This window comes from Carcharhinus amblyrhynchos, chromosome 7 (genome assembly GCF_965287045.1).
Source record: "Carcharhinus amblyrhynchos chromosome 7, sCarAmb.v2.hapA, whole genome shotgun sequence".
NCBI classification, from domain to species: domain Eukaryota; kingdom Metazoa; phylum Chordata; class Chondrichthyes; order Carcharhiniformes; family Carcharhinidae; genus Carcharhinus; species Carcharhinus amblyrhynchos.
In genome coordinates this window covers 118,968,670-118,991,414 of record NC_137330.1, presented here as the reverse complement: position 1 = coordinate 118,991,414, position 22,745 = coordinate 118,968,670, and the positions used below count along the sequence as shown (strand labels likewise).

Here is a 22,745-nt window from a genome sequence, read left to right as displayed (position 1 = left end):
CTCAAGATAAAGGGGGTGCAGTTTAGAACGGAGTTGAGGAGGAACTTCTTCACTCAAAGTGGATCTCTGGAATTCTCTGCCCGTTGAAGTGGTGGAGGCTGCCTCGCTAAATATTTTTAAGACGCGGGTTGATGTGTTTTTGATAAGCGAGGGGATTAAGGGTTATGGGGAGAGGGCGGGAAAGTGGAACTGAGCCACGACAGATCAGCCATGATCTTATTGAATGGCGGGGCAGGCTCGAAGGGCTAGATGGCCTACTCCTGCTCCTATTTCTTATGTTCTTACAACCTTTTGTAGTTCCTTGCAGAGCAGGAGCCATACCAAGCTGTGATACAACCAGAAAGAATGCTTTCTGTGGTGTATCTGTAAAAGTTGGGACCATCTGTGCAAGAGAATTCCAAAGATTCACAAGCCATTGAGTGCGGAAATTGCTCCTCATTTCAGAATTAAACACGATTCTTTATTGTAATGCACTGTCTCCTAGTTCTAAACTCTCCTGCCAGGGGACCCTGCCCCTCAGCATCTACCCCCTCTATACCATCCCCCTTCAAGCAGCCTTACCATTGTATAAATCATCTTGGATTCTTCTCATCTCCAGAGAGTAGAGGCCATTTCACACAATCACTCACATCAATCAGTTTATTAAACCTTTGCTGCACTGCCTCTGAGGGAAGGAGATTCTTCCTTTTATAAAGGTTCCATCAAAACTGGTGGAATTAACAGCTGTTAAGAGGTTAAAAATCTACTAGGACTGAGAAGAATGGCCTCTGATGGAGATTGGTGCCTGGTGAGTAAGTAAATATGTGCATGTGGGTGTATGCTTAAATAAGAACACAAAATGCTGGATAAACTCTGCAGGTCTGGTGACATCTCTGGAGAGAAACAATCCCTATGACTGCATCAGAGTTAAAGAGGGAAAGGTTTGATGGATTATATACTAAATAAGACAGGGTGGAGCAGAGTAGGTCAGTGATAGGTGGGAAGTAGGACAGATTGCAACAGAGATGTGTAGAGCACAAGACAGTGCTAATGGCTGTGTGAAGGGCTTCACGAGGTGCTGGTAGTGACATAATGGTAAGATAACAGAATGTGTCATAGAATCATCTGTGCAGAAGAGGCCATTTGGCCCATTGACCTGCATCGACCACAATTCCACACAGGTCCTATTCCCATAACCCCATGCATTTACCCTGCTCATCCCCCTGACACATTTAGCATGGTCAATCCACCTAACCCACTCCAACTTTGGTCTGTGGGAGGAAACTGGAGCACCTGGAGGAAACCCATGCCAACATGGGAATGTGCAAACTCCACACAGATAGTGACCCAAGCCAAGAGTTGAACCCAGGTTTTCCCTGTCATGTGTAACACCCAGGTGAGGTGTCAGCAGGGTGCCAAGTGCCCTGGCATGCGATTACTTCAGCATAGGGAAAGGCCACCCTAAGCAGCACAGGAGCAGAGCTCCTGGCTACAGCACCTCTGCAGTGCAAGTGAGTTTTATCACACTGCAACATCCTATGAATTTTTACATTTGCCATACATTGCTGTTTGTTGTCAGTATTGAACAACCGTCCCTTATGCCAGGCTACTCCCCCTCATCGTGCAGTGAGAAAAACCATTTCCATGCCACATGGAGCCAGCAAATTTCTTTATCATAGTCTGGTTGCTCTTAAAGTCAAAGAGGTTTACAGCATAGAAACAGGCCTTTCGGCCCAACTTGTCCATGCCACCCGTTTTTAAACCCTTAAGCTAATCCCAGTTGCCCGCATTTGGCCCATTTTCCTCTATACCCGTCATACCCATGTAACTATCAAAATGCTTTTTAAAAGACAAAATTGTATCCGTCTCTACTACTACCTCTAGCAGCTTGTTCCAGACATTCACCACCCTCTGTGTGAAAAACTTGCCCATCTGGACACTTTTGTATCTCTCCCCTCTCACCTTAAACCTATGCCCTCTAGTTTTAGACTCCCCTACCTTTCAGGAAAAGTTATTGACTATCTAGCTGATCTATGCCCCTCATTATTTTATAGACCTCTACAAGATCAACCCTCAGCCTCCTACGCTCCGGAGAAAAACGTCCCAGTCTATATAGCCTGTCCGTATAACTCATCAAGTCCCAGTAGCTTCCTAGTAAATCTTTTCTGCACTCTTTCTAGTTTAATAATATCCTTTCTACAATAGGGTGACCAGAACTGCACACAGTATTCCAAGTGTGGACTTAGCAATGTCTTGTACAACTTCAACAAGACACCCCAATTCCTGTATTCAATGTTCTGATCGATGAAACCAAGCATGCCGAATGCCTCCTTCACCACTCTGTCCACCTGTGACTCCACTTTCAAGGAGCTATGAACCTGTACCCCTAGATCTTTTTGTTCTGTAACTCTCCCCAATGCCCTACCATTAACTGAGTAAGTCTTGTCCTGTTTCAATCTACCAAAATGCATTACCTCGCATTTATCTAAATTAAACTCCATCTGCCATTCGTCAGCCCACTGGCCCAATTGATCAAGATCCTGTTGCAATTGGAGAGAACTTTCTTCACTGTCCACTACACCATCAATCTTGGTGCCATCTGCAAACTTACTAACCACGCCCCCTATATCCTCATCCAAATTGTTAATATAAATGACAAATAACAGTGGACCCAGCACCAATCCCTGAGTCACACAGCTGGTCGCAGGCCTCCAGTTTGAAAAACAATCCTCTGTTGCTGCTGTCTGATTGCTGTTATTGTTTTACTTTTCAGACAAGATTATCAAAAATTCTTATGATCAAGAAAGAACACATCAAGCAGTTAAAAGAAATGAACACGGAAGCAGAGAAATTGGTAAAAGATCTTTGTTATCTTACCCCCGGTTCTCAGTAAAACACTTGATTAATGGCTGTTTTCTCTAACAGTTGTCCATCCAGACATTACATTGGTTTTGGGAGTCAGGGTGCCAGAAATGCCTGCCCTTCGGCTCAGCTGGGTGTTTGACACACACGGAAACCCATCACCAAAGTAATTTCCTTGGAGCTACAGAGTCCTGTCTGCCTAAAGTACAGTGTGGGTTCTTTCTCCCCCATAGGAACCTGCCCCACTCACTGACACTCAGAGAGCTTAGGTTATTAGAACCTAATCTTAGGCACCCTGAGTGTGCGGAGGCAACCAGAGAGCAAGGCCATGGATTTTACATCTGAGACCTTCTGAGGTGTAAACCGATGAAGATCAGTGAGGGCAGGGCTGGTGATTGATCTGGGGCAGGAAGGGAATTTGGAGTGGCTTTCTGCAGCTGATTTGAATGGTCAGGTCTGGAGGTATCAATGTGAGATGGTGAAGAGGCTGAAAGGAGTATTGGTCGAGGAGTTAGAAGTCTTCATAAGGGAAGGACCAATGCCTGAAACGTAACCTCAAGGCTGGACAGAATGATACAGTTCAGTTCATCCAGGGACGGTGCCCGGGGAAGGAGCTGGGGAATGGGCAGCCGGGGAGGGAGTTGGGGGGCAGGTTCCACATCAGAGATGTTTGTTTCTGATGTGAACTGTAATCTGAGGTCCTGTCTGCCTGTTCGACTGGTTTACAGGTGCCACCATATTCCCCAGCACCCTTTAACCAGCAGGATCTGCCATTCTCCAAAATAACATTCTTTCCAAAAGAAACAATCGACTAGCGAGTGATTTAAGAAAATGCTTTATTTGGTTACTGACGTCACTAGAGTTGTTGAATTCTTTTTCTTTATTTTTTCATGGAATGTGGGCATCGCAGGCTATGCCAGCATTTGTTGCCCTTGCCCAGGGTGGTTAAAAGTCAACCACATTGCAGTGACTCTGGAGTCACACATAGACCAGACCAGGTAAGGATGGCAGATTTCCTTCCCTAAAGGACATTAATGAACTTGGTGGGCCTTTACAATATTTGTTAGTTTCTTGTTCACCATTACTGAAACTAGCTTTATATTCCAGACTTTATTAATTGAATTCAAATTCCTGCCTAGTTGGGATTTGATCCCGTGTGACCAGGTCATTAGCCTGGGCCTCTGGATTGCTAATCCAGTGATATTACCATGATGCCACATCTCCCCCTTGTGAAGCATTTTGTTACATGTGTGATCTAATGAGGCATCATATAAATGTTGAGGTGTTTAAAATGATGAAAGTTTTAGAGTAGATGGGGAGAAATTGTTTCCCCTGACGAGCATCAGGAACCAGATTTGTAGTAATTGGTAAAAGAATGGAAGGGAGAAGGAGATTTTTTAATGCAGTGAAGGGTGAGCTGGAAAGTACAGCATGAGAAGGCAGTCAAAGCAAGTTCAATGCCATTTTGAAAGGGTATTGGATAAATCCTTGGTCTTATAAAGGTTTTCTGAGCTGGGACAGGATTGGAATTAATTAGGTCAGAATTTCACAGTGCCAGCAGATGAATGCTGGGCCAAATGGCCTCATTGTGTCCTGTAAGATTCTGTTAAATGCAATGCTTCCCTTTACAGAATGAATTAACCTTTCAAAGTGCACATAGACAAACATGGTGGTATCCTTCAATAAGAACCAATAAATGGGCGATTAACCAGTTAGCCTATTACCGTGTGGTAGTAATACTTGAGGACTTTGAGGGCAGTTTTGGACCTGTTAAGGTAGGAAATGACTGGCTCCTTTCTCACTCTCTCAGAAATCATACTCCGCTCCCATTGGCATTGACTTTCAAAAGCGGTATGCGACGATAGTTTTAGAATTGGAGCAGCTGAACAAAGATCTGAACAAGGTTCTGAATAAAGTCCAACAGTATTGTTATGAGGTGAGTGTTCTTCACATTGTTTGACTCTCATTTAATAATCTGAATCATCGAATCCCTACTGTGCAGGAGGAGGCCATTCAGCCAATCGAGTCTGCAGTGACCACAACCCCACCCAGGACCTGCTAATCCCCCTGATGTGGATGTGCCGGCGTTGGACTGGGGTAAACACAGTAAAAAGTCTGACAACACCAGGTTTTAGTCCAACCGATTTATTTGACAGTAAACGCACAAGCTTTCGAGGTTTCCCTCTTCATGGGATTCCATGAAGAGGTTTGCATGGTGGATTTCAGCTTGGTATTTAAGTGTTCCCTTGTGTGTGGCCCCACACCACCGCAGCAAGTTATTTTTACTACAAATGGAACATTTTGAAGACTTTTTCGATCAACAGCCAATTGGTGACAATAGTGTTCATGCCCTCCATTCACCTGATGAAGAGGGAAACCTCGAAAACTTGTGCGTTTACTATCAAATAAATCGGTTGGACTAAAACCTGGTGTTGTCAGACTTTTTACTGTGAATCCCCCTGACACCAGCGTTAATTTAACCCCAGGTTCCTTCTCTTTCCCCAAACCTGGACTTGGACAGACACTGATACCTGGCAGCCTTGAACCTGAAGACTTCTATTTCAGGTTTTAAGTTCTCCCCTCCTTCCATTCATCGGATTCACTTGCCCTGTATTAGTCTTACTTACTGTATCTATGTTAAAATTTTGTCCTTCTCGCTCCACACTGCTGTGCCTGCTTGGCTTGCAGTCTGGCATCACCACAATTTTAAAATCCTTGTTCTTGTGTTAAAAGCCTTTCTCTATCTCTTCCAGACCTAAAAGTCTCTGAGATGTCTGCATTCCTCCTCAGCATTCCCAATTTTAAAGTGGCCATTTCTTCAGCTGCCTAGGTGGCTAATCTCCAGAATTCCCTCCGAAGGCTCCCAAGTTCTTTCCCTTTCTCCATCTTTCAGTTGCTCTTTAAAACCTATCACCCCCTGTCCTAATGGGCTGTAACTTCTGAGCTCCAGGGTGTTGCATCGGAGAGAGTGGGGGGAGTTGGACTGGGGAACCCTGTCTGCCCCAGAACTTCCTAAGTAAGGTTTGCACAGCAGTTGCCAGGGGACCTTCCCATGGACAATTGCCCTGCACCAAGGACCATCCAAAACAGTGATTTAAATCATAAACTTTGGCTGCTTCTGTCTGTGTTCCGTAAATAGTTGCCCAGAAAGAATTAAAAGTACATCTAGCTTCTGGGTAACTAATGTATAGACACACCACCACCGCGCCCACCCCACCCCACCCAGCCTCAATCTGACTCAATTCTCACTCAGTCAGAAGTTACGGCCCAATATCTCTCCCTGTAGCTCAGTGTCAGATTATATTTGATTTGACTTTGTGAAGAGTCTTGGTATGTTTTGCTACATCAGTGCAAGTTGTTGACTGGGTTGTCTTCATCTTTATGTTACTGTCTCTGGCAGCTGCCTGAATTCAGGTGACATTGTGCACGGGCTGAGATTTTAGTTGTTAACCTTGCCTTTTATATTATCTTGAAACTGACAGCTTGCTCCTGATCAGGGCTTGCAGCCCATGGACCAGCCCACAGACATGCGCAGGAGGTGTGAGGAGGAGGCTCACCAGTTAGTAAGGCAGGCAAACACCTCGCAAAGTGGACAGGCCAGTGTTAGGAATGAAAAACTGACCGATCTAATCGCCAGGCTGACAGCCGTGCTTCTGCAGATAAAGGTAAGTGCAGACTTCAATTCCAGGCTGCAGTGATATGGACTGGGCTTAACAACCCAAAGGTCGTGATCTCACAACCCTTCCAGGAAAGTTCAATTTAATAATCTTGTCATTTGTGGCTCATCACTAGATTAGAGTGTGTGGCCTGGAGGTGACTCCAGTCTCTCTCAGACTCTATAATGCCCTCTGTAGCCCAGCAAGCCATCTAGTTGTGCTGTCAGTGTAACTGGAAATGAGCCGTTCCAGACTCACTCACATCCTGAGAATCCTAAAAGCAACAGATCTGAGGTTTGTGGCATCTGGTCTAATGCTCCGTTCTAATGTTGCTTCATGTTGGAGGAGGGAGGTAGAATCCTGCTCAATAACTTGATATGAATATTATTATTATACACTTTTCACACTCACGGAAAGCTATAACACAGGAGGCCATTGGGCCCATTGTGTGTGTTGCATCTTTGAAAAAGCAATCCCATTACTCACACTCTCCCTGCTCTTTGCTTGTAATCCTGCAAAGTATCTTCTTTCAGCATTCAGCAACTTCCAAAAGGGAAGTGGATCTGTAAGCAAAAATCTATTGAAGCACCCTGTGAAATCCCTTCATTGTGGCCTAGGCCCCGGTGGCCAGAGTGGTGCAGTCCAGCCAGAGTGGCGCAGTCCAGCCCCGGTGGCCAGAGTGGCACAGTCCAGCCCCGGTGGCCAGAGTGGCGCACTCCAGCCCCGGTGGCCAGAGTGGCGCAGTCCAGCCCCGGTGGCCAGAGTGGCACAGTCCAGCCCCTGTCTACTGGTGAATCCCTGCAGTACAGAAGGAGACCTTTGGAACTGAAGTGGTGTAGATTGTAAACATGCAGCGTAGCCAGCTGTAGCCAGGAGCTGACTCCTGTTGATACAAGATAATGAACAGGCCTGTCCCCCCATCTTTACCAGCTTTGGTTCAGAGCCTCCTGAAAGAAATGAGCCCGTTACCATGGTTGCCAACAGCCTAATAGCTAGAAACTGATGTGAGCATGGCAGTTAAAGAAATTACTATTGACCAAATAAATTTTTAAACAGCAATGATTAGAATGTGGATTTTGCGTAGAAAAATTGAATACAGCATTCCTTAAGAGGAAGCGAAGCAATAGGGTTGTAGCTATATCATTATGGACCAGTTCTTTGTTTTTAAATGGAATTTACCCTACAAAAGCAGGCCATTTAACACATCAGTGCATCTTCCAACTCACTATAAACAATGCCACACACACAGCCTGTTAGTGTGTGTATCACATAAATACACACTGCTCTAAGATACATCAAACTGAAAAAATAGTTTGGGTTTTAATATCGGTTTTGAGAGAAGATAAGGCATGAATGTTCCCAATTCTTATATCAGGCAGCAGCAGACCCAGAGATGATGTATTGCAAATATCTCAGTTATAAACGTCATTGGTCAATTTCCTACCACTTTGTTCACAGACTGTTTGTTGTAACCAGGGCACCAGGTGTAATTCCACCCAGCCTTACTACTATAACACAGATACAAGCTGCCTGGGTACTATATCTTGGACATGAAGTCTAATATATCACTGTGATCTGATGGTGTACAATAGAGAGAGACTCAATAAAAGTACAATTAATCATGTCTAGGAATTGGGAAACTGTTTGGAAGAGAGGGCCTCACTCCCCAGCCCCCTTGCAGTCTCTTCTTGCCCCACCTCCCCACCCATTTCCTCTGATGATAACATTTAGAAGGACAGAACTAAAGGGTTGAGTTTCAGGCCTTCTCTTAGTCCTTGACTTCTGTTCTCAATTCTAAAAATCACACATACTTTTAATTTTAGATCTCAAGTTTTGACAGTTTTGTTTTAAATTAAACTAAGCTTGTCAATCTTTTCTCCCTCAGTGTCTGGCAGAAGGAGGGGACTTAAACTCTTTTGAATTCAAGTCATTGACGGACTCTTTGAATGACATCAAGAGTTCTATAGATGCTTCTAATATAAGGTAGGTGCAATGTGCTTTACTCCCAAACTCTTCCAGCCAATAGGTTGCTGGGAGCTACAGACCAGCAGCATTTTTGGGCCCATCCCTGGACTGCGCTGAGTTAGCTGCTGGAGGATCTTCATATCCTTGGATTAGAATTGGGAAGTCGACCACATTTCCCACATCCTGTGCCTATTAAATAAACTGGCTGGAAAGCGCAGGTGTTAGGCAAGGATTTCCATGCCATACTGCTTACCATTCATCAGCCTACAGGCATGTAGCGTCTGGGCTGATGTGAAAGCAAAGCTAAGATATTGCACGAAAATTCTTAAACTGTAGCAGAACGTAGAGCAATCATTTAACAAGGACTCGGAGAGAGAGAGAGCTAGACACAAGTTTACAAGTCCCAATCTACTCAGCAGTATAGAGATGAACCGGGATGGGTGTAGAACACATTATCTAACCCTCATAGATTGCATTTGGGTAGAGTGCAGTTGGAGTGGTCTTAGGAGAAGCGTCAGTGTAGTTGGTATTCCTGATCTGTGGAGGATTTGAATGCTTCCTTCTCTGAGTAAGGAAAAGGTCATTTGCATGTACATGAGTTAGCAAGTTGCTTTTAATAAATTATATTTCACCCCTAATTAATGTGGGCCAGACCTGGGACACAATGATGATCTTTGCCTCCCCAAGTCTCCACTCCACTCCTAACCATCTCCTTAAACCTCTTCGCCATCACAACTCACCTATAACAAATACAATGGGTGGGAATTTCCAGCCGTGCTCACCCCAGGACTGGAAAATTCCGCCCAAGCTCAACGGACCTTTGCATGTTTCGTCTCCCACCTGTGAGTTTCCATGACAGGCGGGATGGGGAAATTCCGCTTGAACGAGTTATTGTGCTTTTAAATTATCGAGACTCTGATCAATTGTCTCGGCTAATTCCCTGCCTTCTCCTAGACCAAACTCCCTCTAAAGTCCCCACCGTCCGAGCCCTGTACCCCTGCTTTCTCCAGTTCCGTTCCATCTCCTCTCATGCCCTTCCCTGTCCATAAGCCTTCCCTCCTGTTGATCTAATTCCCACTAAACCAATGGCCACCCAACTCCTTTCCTTGTCCCCATGTTGGCTGTTAACTGGTAGTGGCTCCCCCTCCTCTGTCCTTGAAAACTATCACCTAGTCTGCAACTTTCCTTTCCCATTCAACACTTTGAATGTTTTGTCCCTCCTCAATCTATGCCAACCTTTCCTGGAAGTCAATGTTTGAATGCTTCCCCCAATCAGGTTCCTGTCACAATATTATTCCATATTCTCAACGTTACAGATAAAAAAGGCAGACTTTCTGTCCTCGCCCTCCGATTTCCCATTCACACGCTACCCCTCGGCAACATCCAAAAACCCAGCTTCGGTTTCTCCATGTCTCCATAGGACATTCTGCTCCGTCAACCCCTCTATTGCTGCTCTGTTATCATGCTATTTATCTGACATTGCACCTTAGCTGTAATATCCCCCATTGAGTGAGAACATAGAACACTACAGCACAAACAGGCCCTTCAGCCCACAAGTTGCGCCGATCATATCTATACCTACCAAGCCATAAAACTATCTGTAACTTCCAATGCCATTAGATCCCATATACTCATCTAGAAGTCTTTTAAAAGACCCCAGTGAGTTTGCCTCTGCCACCACCAACGGCAGCCGATTCCACTCCTCACCACCCTCTGAGTGAAAAACTTGCCCCTAACATCTCCTCTGCACCTCCTTCCCAGCACCTTAAACCTGTGTCCTCTCGTAGCGACCATTTCAGCCCTGGGAAATAGCCTCCGAGAATCCACCCTATCTATTCCTCTCAACATTTTATAAACCTCTATCAGGTCGCCTCTCAACCTTCGTCTCTCCAGGGAGAAGAGACCAAGCTCCCTCAACCTACCTTCATAAGGCATGCCTCCCAATCCAGGCAACATCCTTGTAAATCCCCTCTGCACCCTCTCAATAGCTGCCACATCCTTCCTGTAGTGAGGCGACCAGAACTGCGCACAGTACTCCAAGTGGGGCCTGACAAGGGTCCTATAAAGTTGCAGCATTACCTCCCGACTCCTAAACTCAGTCCCTCGATTAATGAAGGCCAGTACACCATACGCCTTCTTGACCACATCCTCTACCTGCAAGGCCGATTTAAGAGTCCTATGGACACGGACCCCAAGATCCTTCTGCTCTTCAACACAGCTAAGACTACTACCCTTGATATTGTACTCCTGCATCCCGTTGGTCCTGCCAAAATGGACCACTACACATTTATCCGTGTTGAAGTCCATCTGCCACTTCTCCGCCCACTCTTGCATCCTATCTATATCCCGCTGCAACTTCTGACATCCCTCCAGACTATCCACAACACCACCAACCTTTGTATCATCAGCGAACTTACTAACCCATCCCTCCACTTCCTCAACCAGGTCATTTATGAAAATGACAAACAGCAAGGGTCCTAGAACAGATCCCTGGGGCACTCCACTGATGACCAACCTCCATGCAGAAAAAGACCCATCCACAACCACTCTCTGCCTTCTGCAGGCAAGCCAGTTCTGGATCCAAAAGGCAACAGCCCCTTGGATCCCATGCCCTCTCACCTTCTCAAGAAGTCTTGCATGGGGGACCTTATCAAACGCCTTGCTGAAGTCCATGTAAATCATGTCCACCGCTCTTCCTTCATCAATGTGTTCAGTCACATTTTCAAAGAACTCAACTAGGCTCGTAAGGCACGACCTGCCCTTGACAAAGCTGTGCTGACTATTCCTGATCATTCTAAACTTCTCTAAATGCTCATAAATCTTGTCCCTCAGAATCCTCTCCATCAACTTACCAACCACTAAGGTCAGACTCACTGGTCAGTAATTTCCCGGGCTATCCCTGTTCCCTTTCTTGAAAATAGGAACCATATCCGCAATCCTCTAATCCTCCGGAACCTCTCCCGACTCTATCGACGATGCAAAGATCATCGCTAGGGGCTCTGCAACCACTTCCCTCACCTCCCACAGTAACCTGGGGTATATCCCATCCAGTCCCGGCAACTTATCTATCGTGGACAAGTCCCCAGGACCGGATGGAATGCATCCAAGGATTCTGAAAGAACTGGCGGAGGTGATAGTGGATGCCTTGGTGATTATATTCCAAACGTCGCTGGATTCCGGGGAAGTGCCGGAAGATTGGAAAACGGCTAATGTTACGCCGTTGTTTAAGAAGGGTGGCAGGCAAAAGGCGGGGAATTATAGGCCGGTTAGTTTAACGTCTGTTGTAGGAAAAATGTTAGAATCCGTGATCAAGGAGAAAATAGCGAAGCATCTTGAGAATTGTTTGGTAGAGCAGAGGCAGCACGGTTTCATTAGAGGAAGTCGTGTCTGACGAATTTATTGGAGTTCTATGAGGATGTGTCTAGTGCGGTGGATAGAGGAGAGCCGGTGGATGTGATCTGTTTTGATTTTCAGAAGGCGTTTGACAAGGTGCCTCACAAGAGGTTATTACAGAAGGTCAGGGGGCATGGATTGGGGGTAGGGTGTTAGCATGGATAGAGGATTGGTTGTCAAATAGGAGGCAGAGAGTGGGGGTCAACGGGTGTTATTCGGATTGGCGGTTGGTGACTACTGGAGTGCCCCAGGGGTCGGTGCTGGGGCCTCAGCTATTTACCATTTATATAGATGATCTGGAGGAGGGAACCAAGTGTATGGTGTCGAAATTTGCTGATGACACCAAGATTGGTGGAACGGCAAATTGCGCGGAGGGTGTGGAGAGTCTGCAGAAGGATCTAGATAGGCTGGGCGAATGGGCCAGGAAATGGCAAATGGAATTTAATGTTGGCAAATGTGAGGTTGTCCACTTTGGTAGGAATAATGGTAGGAAGGACTATTACTTACGTGGCGAAAAACTGCAGCATGCGATGGTGCAGAGGGACCTCGGGGTCCTTGTGCATGAGTCGCAAAAACCCAGCCTGCAGGTGCAGCAGGTGGTCAGGAAGGCGAATGGGATGCTGGCCTTCATAGCGAGGGGGATTGAATATAAAAGTAGGGAGGTCTTGCTGCAGCTGTATAGGGCACTGGTGAGGCCACAGCTGGAGTACTGTGTGCAGTTTTGGTCGCCGCACTTACGCAAGGATATTTTGGCCTCGGAGGGAGTGCAGAGGAGGTTTACTAGGCTGATACCGGAGTTGAGGGGGTTGAGCTATGAGGAGAGGCTGAATAAACTAGGCTTGTACTCGTTAGAGTTTAGAAGAATGAGGGGAGATCTCATTGAGACATATAAGATGTTGAATGGGATGGATAGGATAGAGGTGGAGAGGCTCTTCCCACTCAGAAAGGACAGTAGGACTAGAGGGCACAGCCTCAAGATTGGGGGGGGGGGGTGGTTTAGAATGGAGTTGAGGAGGAACTTCTTCACTCAAAGGGTGGTGAATCTCTGGAATTCTCTGCCTGTTGAAGTGGTGGAGGCTACCTCGCTCAATATTTTTAAGACGCGGGTTGATGGGTTTTTGATAGGCAAGGGGATTAAGGGTTATGGGGAGAGGGCGGGAATGTGGATCTGAGCCACGACAGATCAGCCATGATCTTATTGAATGGCGGGGCAGGCTCGAAGGGCTAGATGGCCTACTCCTGCTCCTATTTCTTATGTTCTTATGTTGATAGAATTTAAAAGTTCCCACACATCCTCTTTCTTAATATCCACATACTCGATCTTTTCAGTCTGCCACAAACCTGTAGTACAACCTCCCAGATCACTTTCCACTGTGAATACCAAGGCAAAATACTCATTAAGCACCTCTGCCATTTCTTCCGGTTCCACACAGACTTTCCCCCCTTCACCTTTTATAGGTCCTATCCCTTCTTTTCTCATCCTTTCACTCCACATATTTGTAGAAGGCCTTGGGATTCTCCTTAATTTTACCCGCCAAGGCCTTCTCATGACCCCTTCTGGCTCTCCTAATTTCCTTTTTAAGCTCCTTTCCACAAGCCTTATACTCCTCTAGATCCTTAACATCTCTTAGCTCTCTGAACCATTTATATGCCTTTCTTTTCTTCCTGACTAGGTTCACCACAACCTTCGTGCACCACGGCTCCCGCGACCTACCAAAACCTCCTTGTCTCATCGGAACGTTGGCGTGCAGAGCTCCAGTCAAACATTCCTTGAAAATCCGCCACCTTCCTTCAGTACTTTTCCCCAAGAACACCTCCTTCCAGTTTACTCGTCCAATTGTCTGCCTGATGTCATCATATTTCCCCTTACTCCAGACAAACACCTTCCTATCCTGCCTGATCCTATCTCTTTCCAATGCTATCGTGAAGGAGATAGAATTATGATCTCCATCCCCGAGATGCTCTCCCACCGAGAGATCCGTCACCTGTCCTGGTTCATTAGCCAGTATGTGGATATGCCGGCGTTGGACTGGGGTAAACACAGTAAAAAGCTAGTGAGTGTGCTAGCAAATAAATCGGTTGGACTTAAACCTGGTGTTGTCAGACTTTTTTCTGTCATTAGCCAGCACCAGGTCAAGTACAGCCTCTCCTCTCGTAGGCTTATCCACGTGCTGTGTCAGGAAACCCTCCTGAACACACCTAACAAACTCCTCCCCATCGAAACCCCTTACCCTTGGGATATTCCAATCGATGTTTGGGAAATTAAAGTCTCCCATCACAACAACTCTATTATTACTACAGGATCTGTTTCCCTATCTGCACCTCAACTTCCCAGTCACTATTGGGCGGCCTATAGAAAACACCCTGCAAAGTTATCGACCCTTTTCTGTTCCTAACTTACACCCACAGAGACTCGGTAGACAGTCCCTCCACGGCATCCACCTCCTCTGCAGCCATGACTGAAAGAAATGGCGGAGGTGCTGGTGGATGCCTTGGTAGTTATTTTCCAGACGTCGCTGGATTCCGGGGAAGTGCCGGAAGATTGGAAAACGACTAATGTTACGCCGTTGTTTAAGAAGGGTGCCAGGCAAAAGGCGGGGAATTATAGGCCTGTTAGTTTAACGTCTGTTGTAGGTAAAATGTTAGAATCCGTCATCAAGGAGGAAATAGCGAGGCATCTTGAGGGGAATTGCTTGATAGAGCAGACGCAGCACGGTTTCGTTAAAGGGAAGTCGTGTCTGACAAATTTACTGGAGTTCTATGAGGATGTGTCTAGGGCGGTGGATAGAGGAGAGCCGGTGGATGTGGTCTTTCTTGATTTTCAGAAGGTGTTTGACAAGGTACCTCACAAGAGGTTATTGCAGAAGGTCAGGGGGCATGGAGTTGGGGGTAGGATGTTAGCGTGGATAGAGGACTGGTTGTCAAATAGGAGGCAGAGAGTGGGGGTCAATGGGTGCTATTCGGATTGGCAGATGGTGACTAGTGGAGTGCCCCAGGGTCGGTGCTGGGCCCTCAGCTATTTACGATTTATATAGATGATCTGGAGGAGGGAACCGAGTGTAGGGTGTCGAAATTTGCTGATGACACCAAAATTGGTGGAAAGGCAAATTGTGCGGAGGGTGGTGAGAGTCTACAGAAGGATCTAGATAGGCTGGGCGAATGGGCCAGGAAATGGCAAATGGAATTTAGTGTTGGCAAGTGCGAGGTGGTCCACTTTGGTACGAATAATGGTAGGAAGGATTATTACTTACGTGGAGAAAAACTGCAGCAGGCGACGGTGCAGAGGGACCTCGGGGTCCTTGTGCATGAGTCGCAAAAACCCAGCTTGCAGGTGCAGCAGGTGGTCAGGAAGGCGAATGGGATGCTGGCCTTCATCGCGAGGGGAATTGAATATAAAAGTAGGGAGGTCTTGCTGCGGCTGTATAGGGCATTGGTGAGGCCGCAGCTGGAGTACTGTGTGCAGTTTTGGGCGCCGTACTTACACAAGGATATTTTGGCCTTGGAGGGAGTGCAGAGGAGGTTTACTAGGCTGATGCCAGAGTTGAGGGGGTTGAGCTGTGAGGAGAGGCTGAATAAATTAGGCTTGTGCTCGTTAGAGTTTAGAAGAATGAGGGGAGATCTCATTGAGACGTATAAGATGATGAATGGGATGGATAGGATAGAGGTGGAGAGACTCTTCCTGCTCAGAAAGGATAGTAGGACTAGGGGGCACAGCCTCAAGATAAAGGGGGAGCGGTTTAGAACGGAGTTGAGGAGGAACTTCTTCACTCAAAGGGTGGTGAATCTCTGGAATTCTCTGCCCGTTGAAGTGGCGGAGGCTACCTCGCTAAATATTTTTAAGACGCGGGTTGATGGGTTTTTGATAAGAGAAGGGATTAAGGGTTATGGGGAGAGGGCGGGAATGTGGAACTGAGCCATGACAGATCAGTCATGATCTTATTGAATGGTGGGGCAGGCTCGAAGGGCTAGTTGGCCTACTCCTGCTCCTATTTCTTATGTTCTTATGACACTGTCCCTGATCAACAGTGCCACTCCGCCACCTCTTTTGCCCCCCGCTCCCTGTCCTTCCTGAAGCATCTGAATCCCGGTACCTGAAGTACCCAGTCCTGTCCCTGAGACATCCAAGTCTCTGTAATGGCCACCACGTCACATTCCCAAGCAGCAATCCACGCCTAAGCTCATCTACTTTGTTCACTACACACCTGGCGTTAAAATAGACACACGTCAGACCCTCGGTCTGGGCACTCCCCTTCTCCATCACCCGTCTAACCTCCCTCTCATACTGTCTACAGTCCTTCTCTACCTGGGAGCTAACCTCCTTACTCTCAGTCTCCTCATCTGTATTCCCTCCCCCCAACCTTTCTAGTTTAAAGCCCCCCAGTAGCCCTAGCCAACCTTCCCACCAAGATATTGGTCCCCCTGGGATTCAAGTGCCACCCGTCTTTACTGTACAGGTCACACCTGCCTGTAAAGAGGTCCCAATGATCCAGGAACCGGAATCCCTGCCTCCTGCTCCAGTCCCTCAGCCACGTATTCATCCTCCACCTCTTTCCATTCCTGCTCTCACTCTCCGTGGTGCAGGCAGCAATCCTGAGATTACTACCTTTGCGTTCCTCTTTCTCAGCTGTCTACCTAATTCCCTATAATCCCTTTTCATGACCGCTTCCCTCTTTCTACCTATGTCAGCGGTACCTATATGAACCACAACCTCCGGCTCCTCACCGTCCCCTTTCAGGATGTCTGGGAGGCGTCCAGAGACATCCCGGATCCCAGCTCCAGGGAGGCAGACCACCATCAGCAACTCCCGTCTGCGTCCGCAAAATTGCCTGTCTGATCCCCTCACTATGGATCCCCTATTAACACTGCCCAACAATTAACAATTCCCAGCTTCGGACATTGTGCAGACTCCACACAGACAATATCTCAAGCTGGGAATTGAACCCGGATCCCCGGCACTGTGAGGCAGCAATGCTAATCACTGTGCCGCTCAGTCCCCGTTCACCCCATGTCTGCATGGGTTTCCTCCGGGTGCCCCGGTTTCCTCCCACATGCCAAAGATGTGGGGTTCGGTACATTGGCCATGCTAACTTGCTCCTTAGTGTCCTGGGATGTGTAGGTTAGTGAGGTTGGTGGGGTAAATATGTGGGGTTACAGGGACAAGGCCTAGGTGGGATTGTTGTCAGTCTGGACTCGATGGGCCAAGTGGCCTCCTGCACTGTGGTGTTTCTATGATTCTGTGCTAGAAATCTGAAATAAAAACAGAAAATGCTGCAAAACCTCAGCTGGTCTGGCAGCATTTGTGGCGAGAAACCAAGTTAATGTTTGGGATCTAAGTGATCCTTCTACAGAATGATCATTTTCGGTGCTGTCCTAGCTGCTTCCCCCCCACCCCAGATCTTTTACTTCCATCAATTTGAGCTCATCCAAATCACTGTTGGCCATAAAACATCAGGTCCTCTCCATCCTCTTTCACTGTGCTCACATTGCCTCCTGGTCCACTGACAGCACAATTCATAAAAATCCTCACCCTTGTTTTCAAACCCTTCCATTCTCCTTGTCCATGTTTACTTCTGTAATCTCATCCAGTCCTACATGTATCTTTGACCTCAGCACTCCTCCAATTCTGTGGAGGGGGAAACAGAATTAATGCCCCCATTTGATGACCTTTCATCACAGTAGATGCCAGTTCTAACACCTTTCTGTTGCAGAGGTCTTTCTCTCGAGGCTATGTATTGCTTAAACATAAGCTATACAAAGGCTGGTGAAACAGTTTACTAATTTTAAGACGTGACTTTATTTAACCAAACAGTCGAATGGTTGAGTGATATAAAGAAGCCCAGCACTCCAGATAGGGGATGTGGACCACCTAGTATCACTCTGCTCTGCAAAGCCCTCGCAAGGACATTTACACAGTTACAAAATCATTTCTCCCACCATCCTGGTGGATGTAATCCAATAAACATTAATACAAATCAGTCAAAAATCACCCTGTCATTAACTCCAGCCAATAGCAATACACATCTAATGGGATTTCATTTGTTATTCATTACAATGTTACCTCCCTCCTGTTGCCTCATAACAAGAGTCACTGGAGAGAGAAAAGGGAGGATGATTTCCATTGAATTGAACCTACGTCACTCTCGTCCGCCCCTGAGAAATTATTTCTGCCTAGCACCTGTGTTATCAGCTCAAAGCTGTATAGTTCTATTCATCAAATTGCATCGGTAGCCATCTTGTTCCCAACCACTGCTAATAACATAACTTCTTTCAGTGGAACCACTGTTTCTTGAATGCCTCCCACCAAAGCCCTGCTGTGTTTTGTTATTGACTGAAGTTTCACAAAGTCCTAAATCAAACTTCATTCATTTTATAAATTCAACTTTTTGTGTAAAGTACTTATTAATCATACAGAACTGTCTTCTATAGCAGGCCAAGATCTTCGCACTTAAGTCAGTATTCTGTTAGTGTTAAGAACATAAGAACATAAGAAATAGGAGCAGGAGTAGGCCATCTAGCCCTTCGAGCCTGCCCCGCCATTCAGTAAGATCATGGCTGATCTGTTGTAGCTCAGTTCCACTTTCCCGCCCTCTCCCCATAACCCTTAATCCCCTCTCTTATCAAGAACCCATCAACCCGCTTCTTAAAAATATTTAGCGAGGCAGCCTCCACCACTTCAACGGGCAGAGAATTCCAGAGATTCACCACCCTTTGAGTGAAGAAGTTCCTCCTCAACTCCGTTCTAAACCGCCTCCCCTTTATCTTGAGGCTGCGCCCCCTAGTCCTACTGTCTTTTTTGAGCGGGAAGAGTCTCTCCACCTCTATCCTATCCATCCCATTCATCATCTTATACGTCTCAATGAGATCTCCCCTCATTCTTCTAAACTCTAACGAGTACAAGCCTAGTTTATTCAGCCTCTCCTCATAGCTCAATCTCCTCAACTCCGGTATCAGCCTAGTAAACCTCCTCTGCACTCCCTCCAGGGCCAAAATATCCTTGCGCAGGTGCGGCGCCCAAAACTGCACACAGTACTCCAGCTGCGGCCTCACCAATGCCCTATACAGCTGCAGCAAGACCTCCCTACTTTTATATTCAATCCCCCTCGCTGTGAAGGCCAGCATCCCATTCGCCTTCCTGACCACCTGCTGCACCTGCAAGCTGGGTTTTTGCAACTCATGCACAAGGACCCCGAGGTCCCTCTGCACCGTCGCCTGCTGCAGTTTTTCGCTCCTAAACCTATGTGTTTTATTAGCCTATTCTAGCCCCCGACATCACCACCTCATCCCGATTTTAATCGCTCAACGGTTAGCAGCCATGCCTTCAGCTTCCTGGACTACCTCTCCTGAAACTTCTTTGCCCCTTCACCTTTGTCTGCCTTTAAAACTCTCCTTAAACTTCTGGTGTAACATGTCTCGAGATGTTTTACTCTGACAAAGGGGCGATCTAACTCTGAACTATTGTTTCTCCAGCTGCTTCCAAAACAATGTAGAAATCCACGTCGCTCACATCCAGAGTGGCCTGAGCCAGATGGGAAACCTCCATGCCTTCACTGCCAACAACACAAACCGGGATTGAAGGAAACTTGTGAATCCCTCTCCGGGCAGCCACATGGGTCAATGGTCAGCTTGCCCCATGAACGGCAGAAGGAAAGAAGAGGGTCTTTTTTTTTAAAGTAATTAAAACACATACAGACGAGAGGGAGGGCAATTTCTGTGCTCTTCCTCTGTACTATTTTCATTAAATATGTAGCGCAGCACCCTGAGCTTTTCAGGAATCTGATTTATTTTTGTATGTTTTGTCATTTAAAGGTTTATTACTCATGCTTTCTCTAACTGTAAATATTAATTGTAAACTGAGATAGATATTGACTCACCTGGGGAATGTCACGCTGAATTATGTAAAAATGTAAATAGTTATTTTTAAAAACACAAAAAAAGATATGTCGTGACAGCAGTCTCCCAACGCACTGGTTGCACCTTCCAGTCCTGGAGTTCCACAGTGCTTGAATATTTGTCTTCTGATTCCTTCTGTAATGATTTTTTCTGCTCTCCACCACCACCACATCACGCCCCCCGCCCCCACCCCCAGAACAGAATGGAGTGACTGAATGGTCCACACCTCCAGTCAATAGGTTTAGTCATTGTAACACTATCCCACGTTACATTCTACCCATGGTTTTGTGTTGTGTAAGATGTCCACCGCTCGACGAAAGAATGCAGCAACTTTTCAACTGAAGTGCAACTCAGAGACAATTGCTGAACAGAGGGCAAAGTGAGGGTGCAATAAGATGCTTTGGTTTCCCCCTTCGGCCTTCTCTCGGTGCTCATCTGCTCACAATGGACCAGAAACATCTTGAACTCGATTCTCTGGTCTATACTGGTGGTACAGCTGAGGGAGGGCATGCAAATGGACTGGGACTCTGTCTCCCCACCATCACGTAAAGCACAGTTTTGTCTGCATGTGTGAGAGAATTGGCTCAGTCTCTCACAGCTGCACGTGAGAGAGAATTGGCTGAGACTCTTGTCTCCCTGCTGTTGCACAAAACACTGTGTAAGCACCTGTGTAAGAATGGCTGGGACTCTGTGCTGCGCTAGACAGCAGTGAGGCTATGTTTGTGCTTAGTTGAGTCCAATTCTCTGTGCACTGTCACTTCTAACAGTGACAGCCGCATTCAGGAAATAATGAGTACAGTCTGTGGAACCATAGTGAGGAGTTAATGTCTTTTGAGGGAGGAGGAGTTGTCATTCTCAGGAGGTGTTGAAAAACGTTGGACTTCCTCCACCTGAGAAACCCTCTCCTCCCACCATGTAAATAGGTCACTATTTTGAAAGTTGGGACTGTCTTCCTGAAAATAACTTGCAGATGTCTTATCCTCCACTGCCTTCCACACCGCACCCCCCTTCCTCTCTCCCAGCATCACAGGACTGTCGGTGCAAGTAATGCAGGGGCAAAAGTCTGTCATGTGAAAGTTGGTCGTTTTTTTGAAGTGTGTTTAAATGTTTATATTGTAATGAGTGGGTAAATAAATGTTTCCAGTTTAATGTAGATTATTGTAAAGTTTTGAATCTTTAATAACTTTCCAATTTGAAGAGTAACTTTTGGGGAGACCATTACAAAGAATCATTTTAGATCATTAAGCAAAGTCGGGGATGGAGAAACTGAGGTGACTTTTTAAATGTTTTAGAAAAAAGCAAAAAAAAGTTCACAGAACTATAATTTTCAAACTTTAACAGGTTTTGTACTTGGTTATAGTTGAAATGTTTTTTTTAAGTCTGTATTTTTTGTTAGCATTAGTGCCTCTTTTTTTTTCCCCCTTGCTAGTTCTCAGTGTAAATAGAATCTTCTTCCCTTGCACTCTTTCAGAATTTCTTGGAATTTCAAGCAGATACTTCTATATACTGTTGTAATTAAATCAGGATTAGTGTATGTAGTACTGCCTTTTCAGATATGTTACCTTTTGTATGGTGTATAAAATTGAAAGCAGCTTTAAATATTTATAAATAAAGATAATATATAATTAAAATGGCCTCTTTTTCTCATTAGCTTCTTGCACCAATGTCTCTCGCCTTTTTAATCTTCATTACTCTAAAGTCTCATACTAAAGTCTGATACTTTCTCTCACCCATCATTTACACTTATAAATCTCGCTGCTTTCTCATGCTCGCCATCTCTTTCTCTGTTATTGCTGCGTTGTTGGCCAGGCCTGCGTTTTATGTGTCACAAGTCGGCCAACATTCACACTGCAATGAGGTTACTGTGAAAATCCCCTAGTCGCCACACTCTGGTGCCTGTTCGGGTACATAAGAACATAAGAAATAGGAGCAGGAGTAGGCCATCTAGCCCTTCGAGCCTGCCCCACCATTCAATAAGATCATGGCTGATCTGTCGTGGCTCAGTTCCACATTCCCGCCCTCTCCCCATAACCCTTAATCCCCTCGCTTATCAAAAACCCATCAACCCGCGTCTTAAAACTATTTAGCGAGGCAGCCTCCACCACTTCAACAGGCAGAGAATTCCAGAGATTCACCACCCTTTGAGTGAAGAAGTTCCTCCTCAACTCCGTTCTAAACCGCCCCCCCTTTATCTTGAGGCTGTGCCCCCTAGTCCTACTGTCCTTTCTGAGCAGGAAGAGTCTCTCCACCTCTATCTTATCCATCCCATTCATCATCATATACGTCTCAATGAGATCTCCCCTCATTCTTCTAAACTTGAACGAATACAAGCCTAGTTTATTCAGCCTCTCCTCATAGCTCAACCCCCTCAACTCCGGCATCAGCCTAGTAAACCTCCTCTGCACTCCCTCCAAGGCCAAAATATCCTTGCGTAAGTGCGGCGACCAAAACTGCACACAGTACTCCAGCTGCGGCCTCACCAATGCCCTATACAGCACTGAGGGAGAATTTAGCACAGCCAATGCACCTAACCAACACATCTTTCGGACTCCCAGAGGAAATCCACGCAGACATGGGGAGAACGTGCAGACTCCTTTCAGGCAGTGACTCAAGCCGGGAATTGAACCCAGATCCCTGGCACCATGAAGCAGCAGTGCTAACCACTGTTCCGCCCATTATTACTCATTTATTACCCACCCTTAATGTTCTTGTGTTTTTCTCTCTCTCTGTGCATTCTATCTTTTCTCTCATTTCTCTTTTGCTCTGGCCACAGTTGTGCAGGCACATACTAAGCCACTAGTCCATTTTATGCTGAAGAAGTGACCCAGTATTCTCCAGTCATTTTGTAAAAGATCTACAGAAGCATCTTGTAAGTGAATTACTGTTGCACTGCAGTCACTGGCCACGCTCCCTCTAGGCTGCTTGGTGGTGCAGCAGTCCACAACTCGCTGCATTGGGGACACTAGTGTTCCCTTTAAGATGTGAGGCAGCACTGCTAAC

General features: G+C 46.3%; 1 protein-coding gene across 1 annotated transcript in view; it reads left to right on the top strand.

Moving 5' to 3' along the window:
• lin9 (lin-9 DREAM MuvB core complex component) overlaps window positions 1–21,344 on the top strand; it is a 128,008-nt gene extending 106,664 nt beyond the window's left edge. Inside the window, exons 11-15 of the mRNA XM_080193027.1 lie at window positions 2,753–2,833; window positions 4,652–4,777; window positions 6,324–6,506; window positions 8,383–8,480; window positions 19,323–21,344. Of these exons, the coding sequence (XP_080049153.1) occupies window positions 2,753–2,833; window positions 4,652–4,777; window positions 6,324–6,506; window positions 8,383–8,480; window positions 19,323–19,428 (594 nt within the window). The 3' untranslated portion in view covers window positions 19,429–21,344. The remainder of the gene's footprint in view (window positions 1–2,752; window positions 2,834–4,651; window positions 4,778–6,323; window positions 6,507–8,382; window positions 8,481–19,322) is intronic.
• The last annotated feature ends 1,401 nt before the right edge of the window (window positions 21,345–22,745 follow it).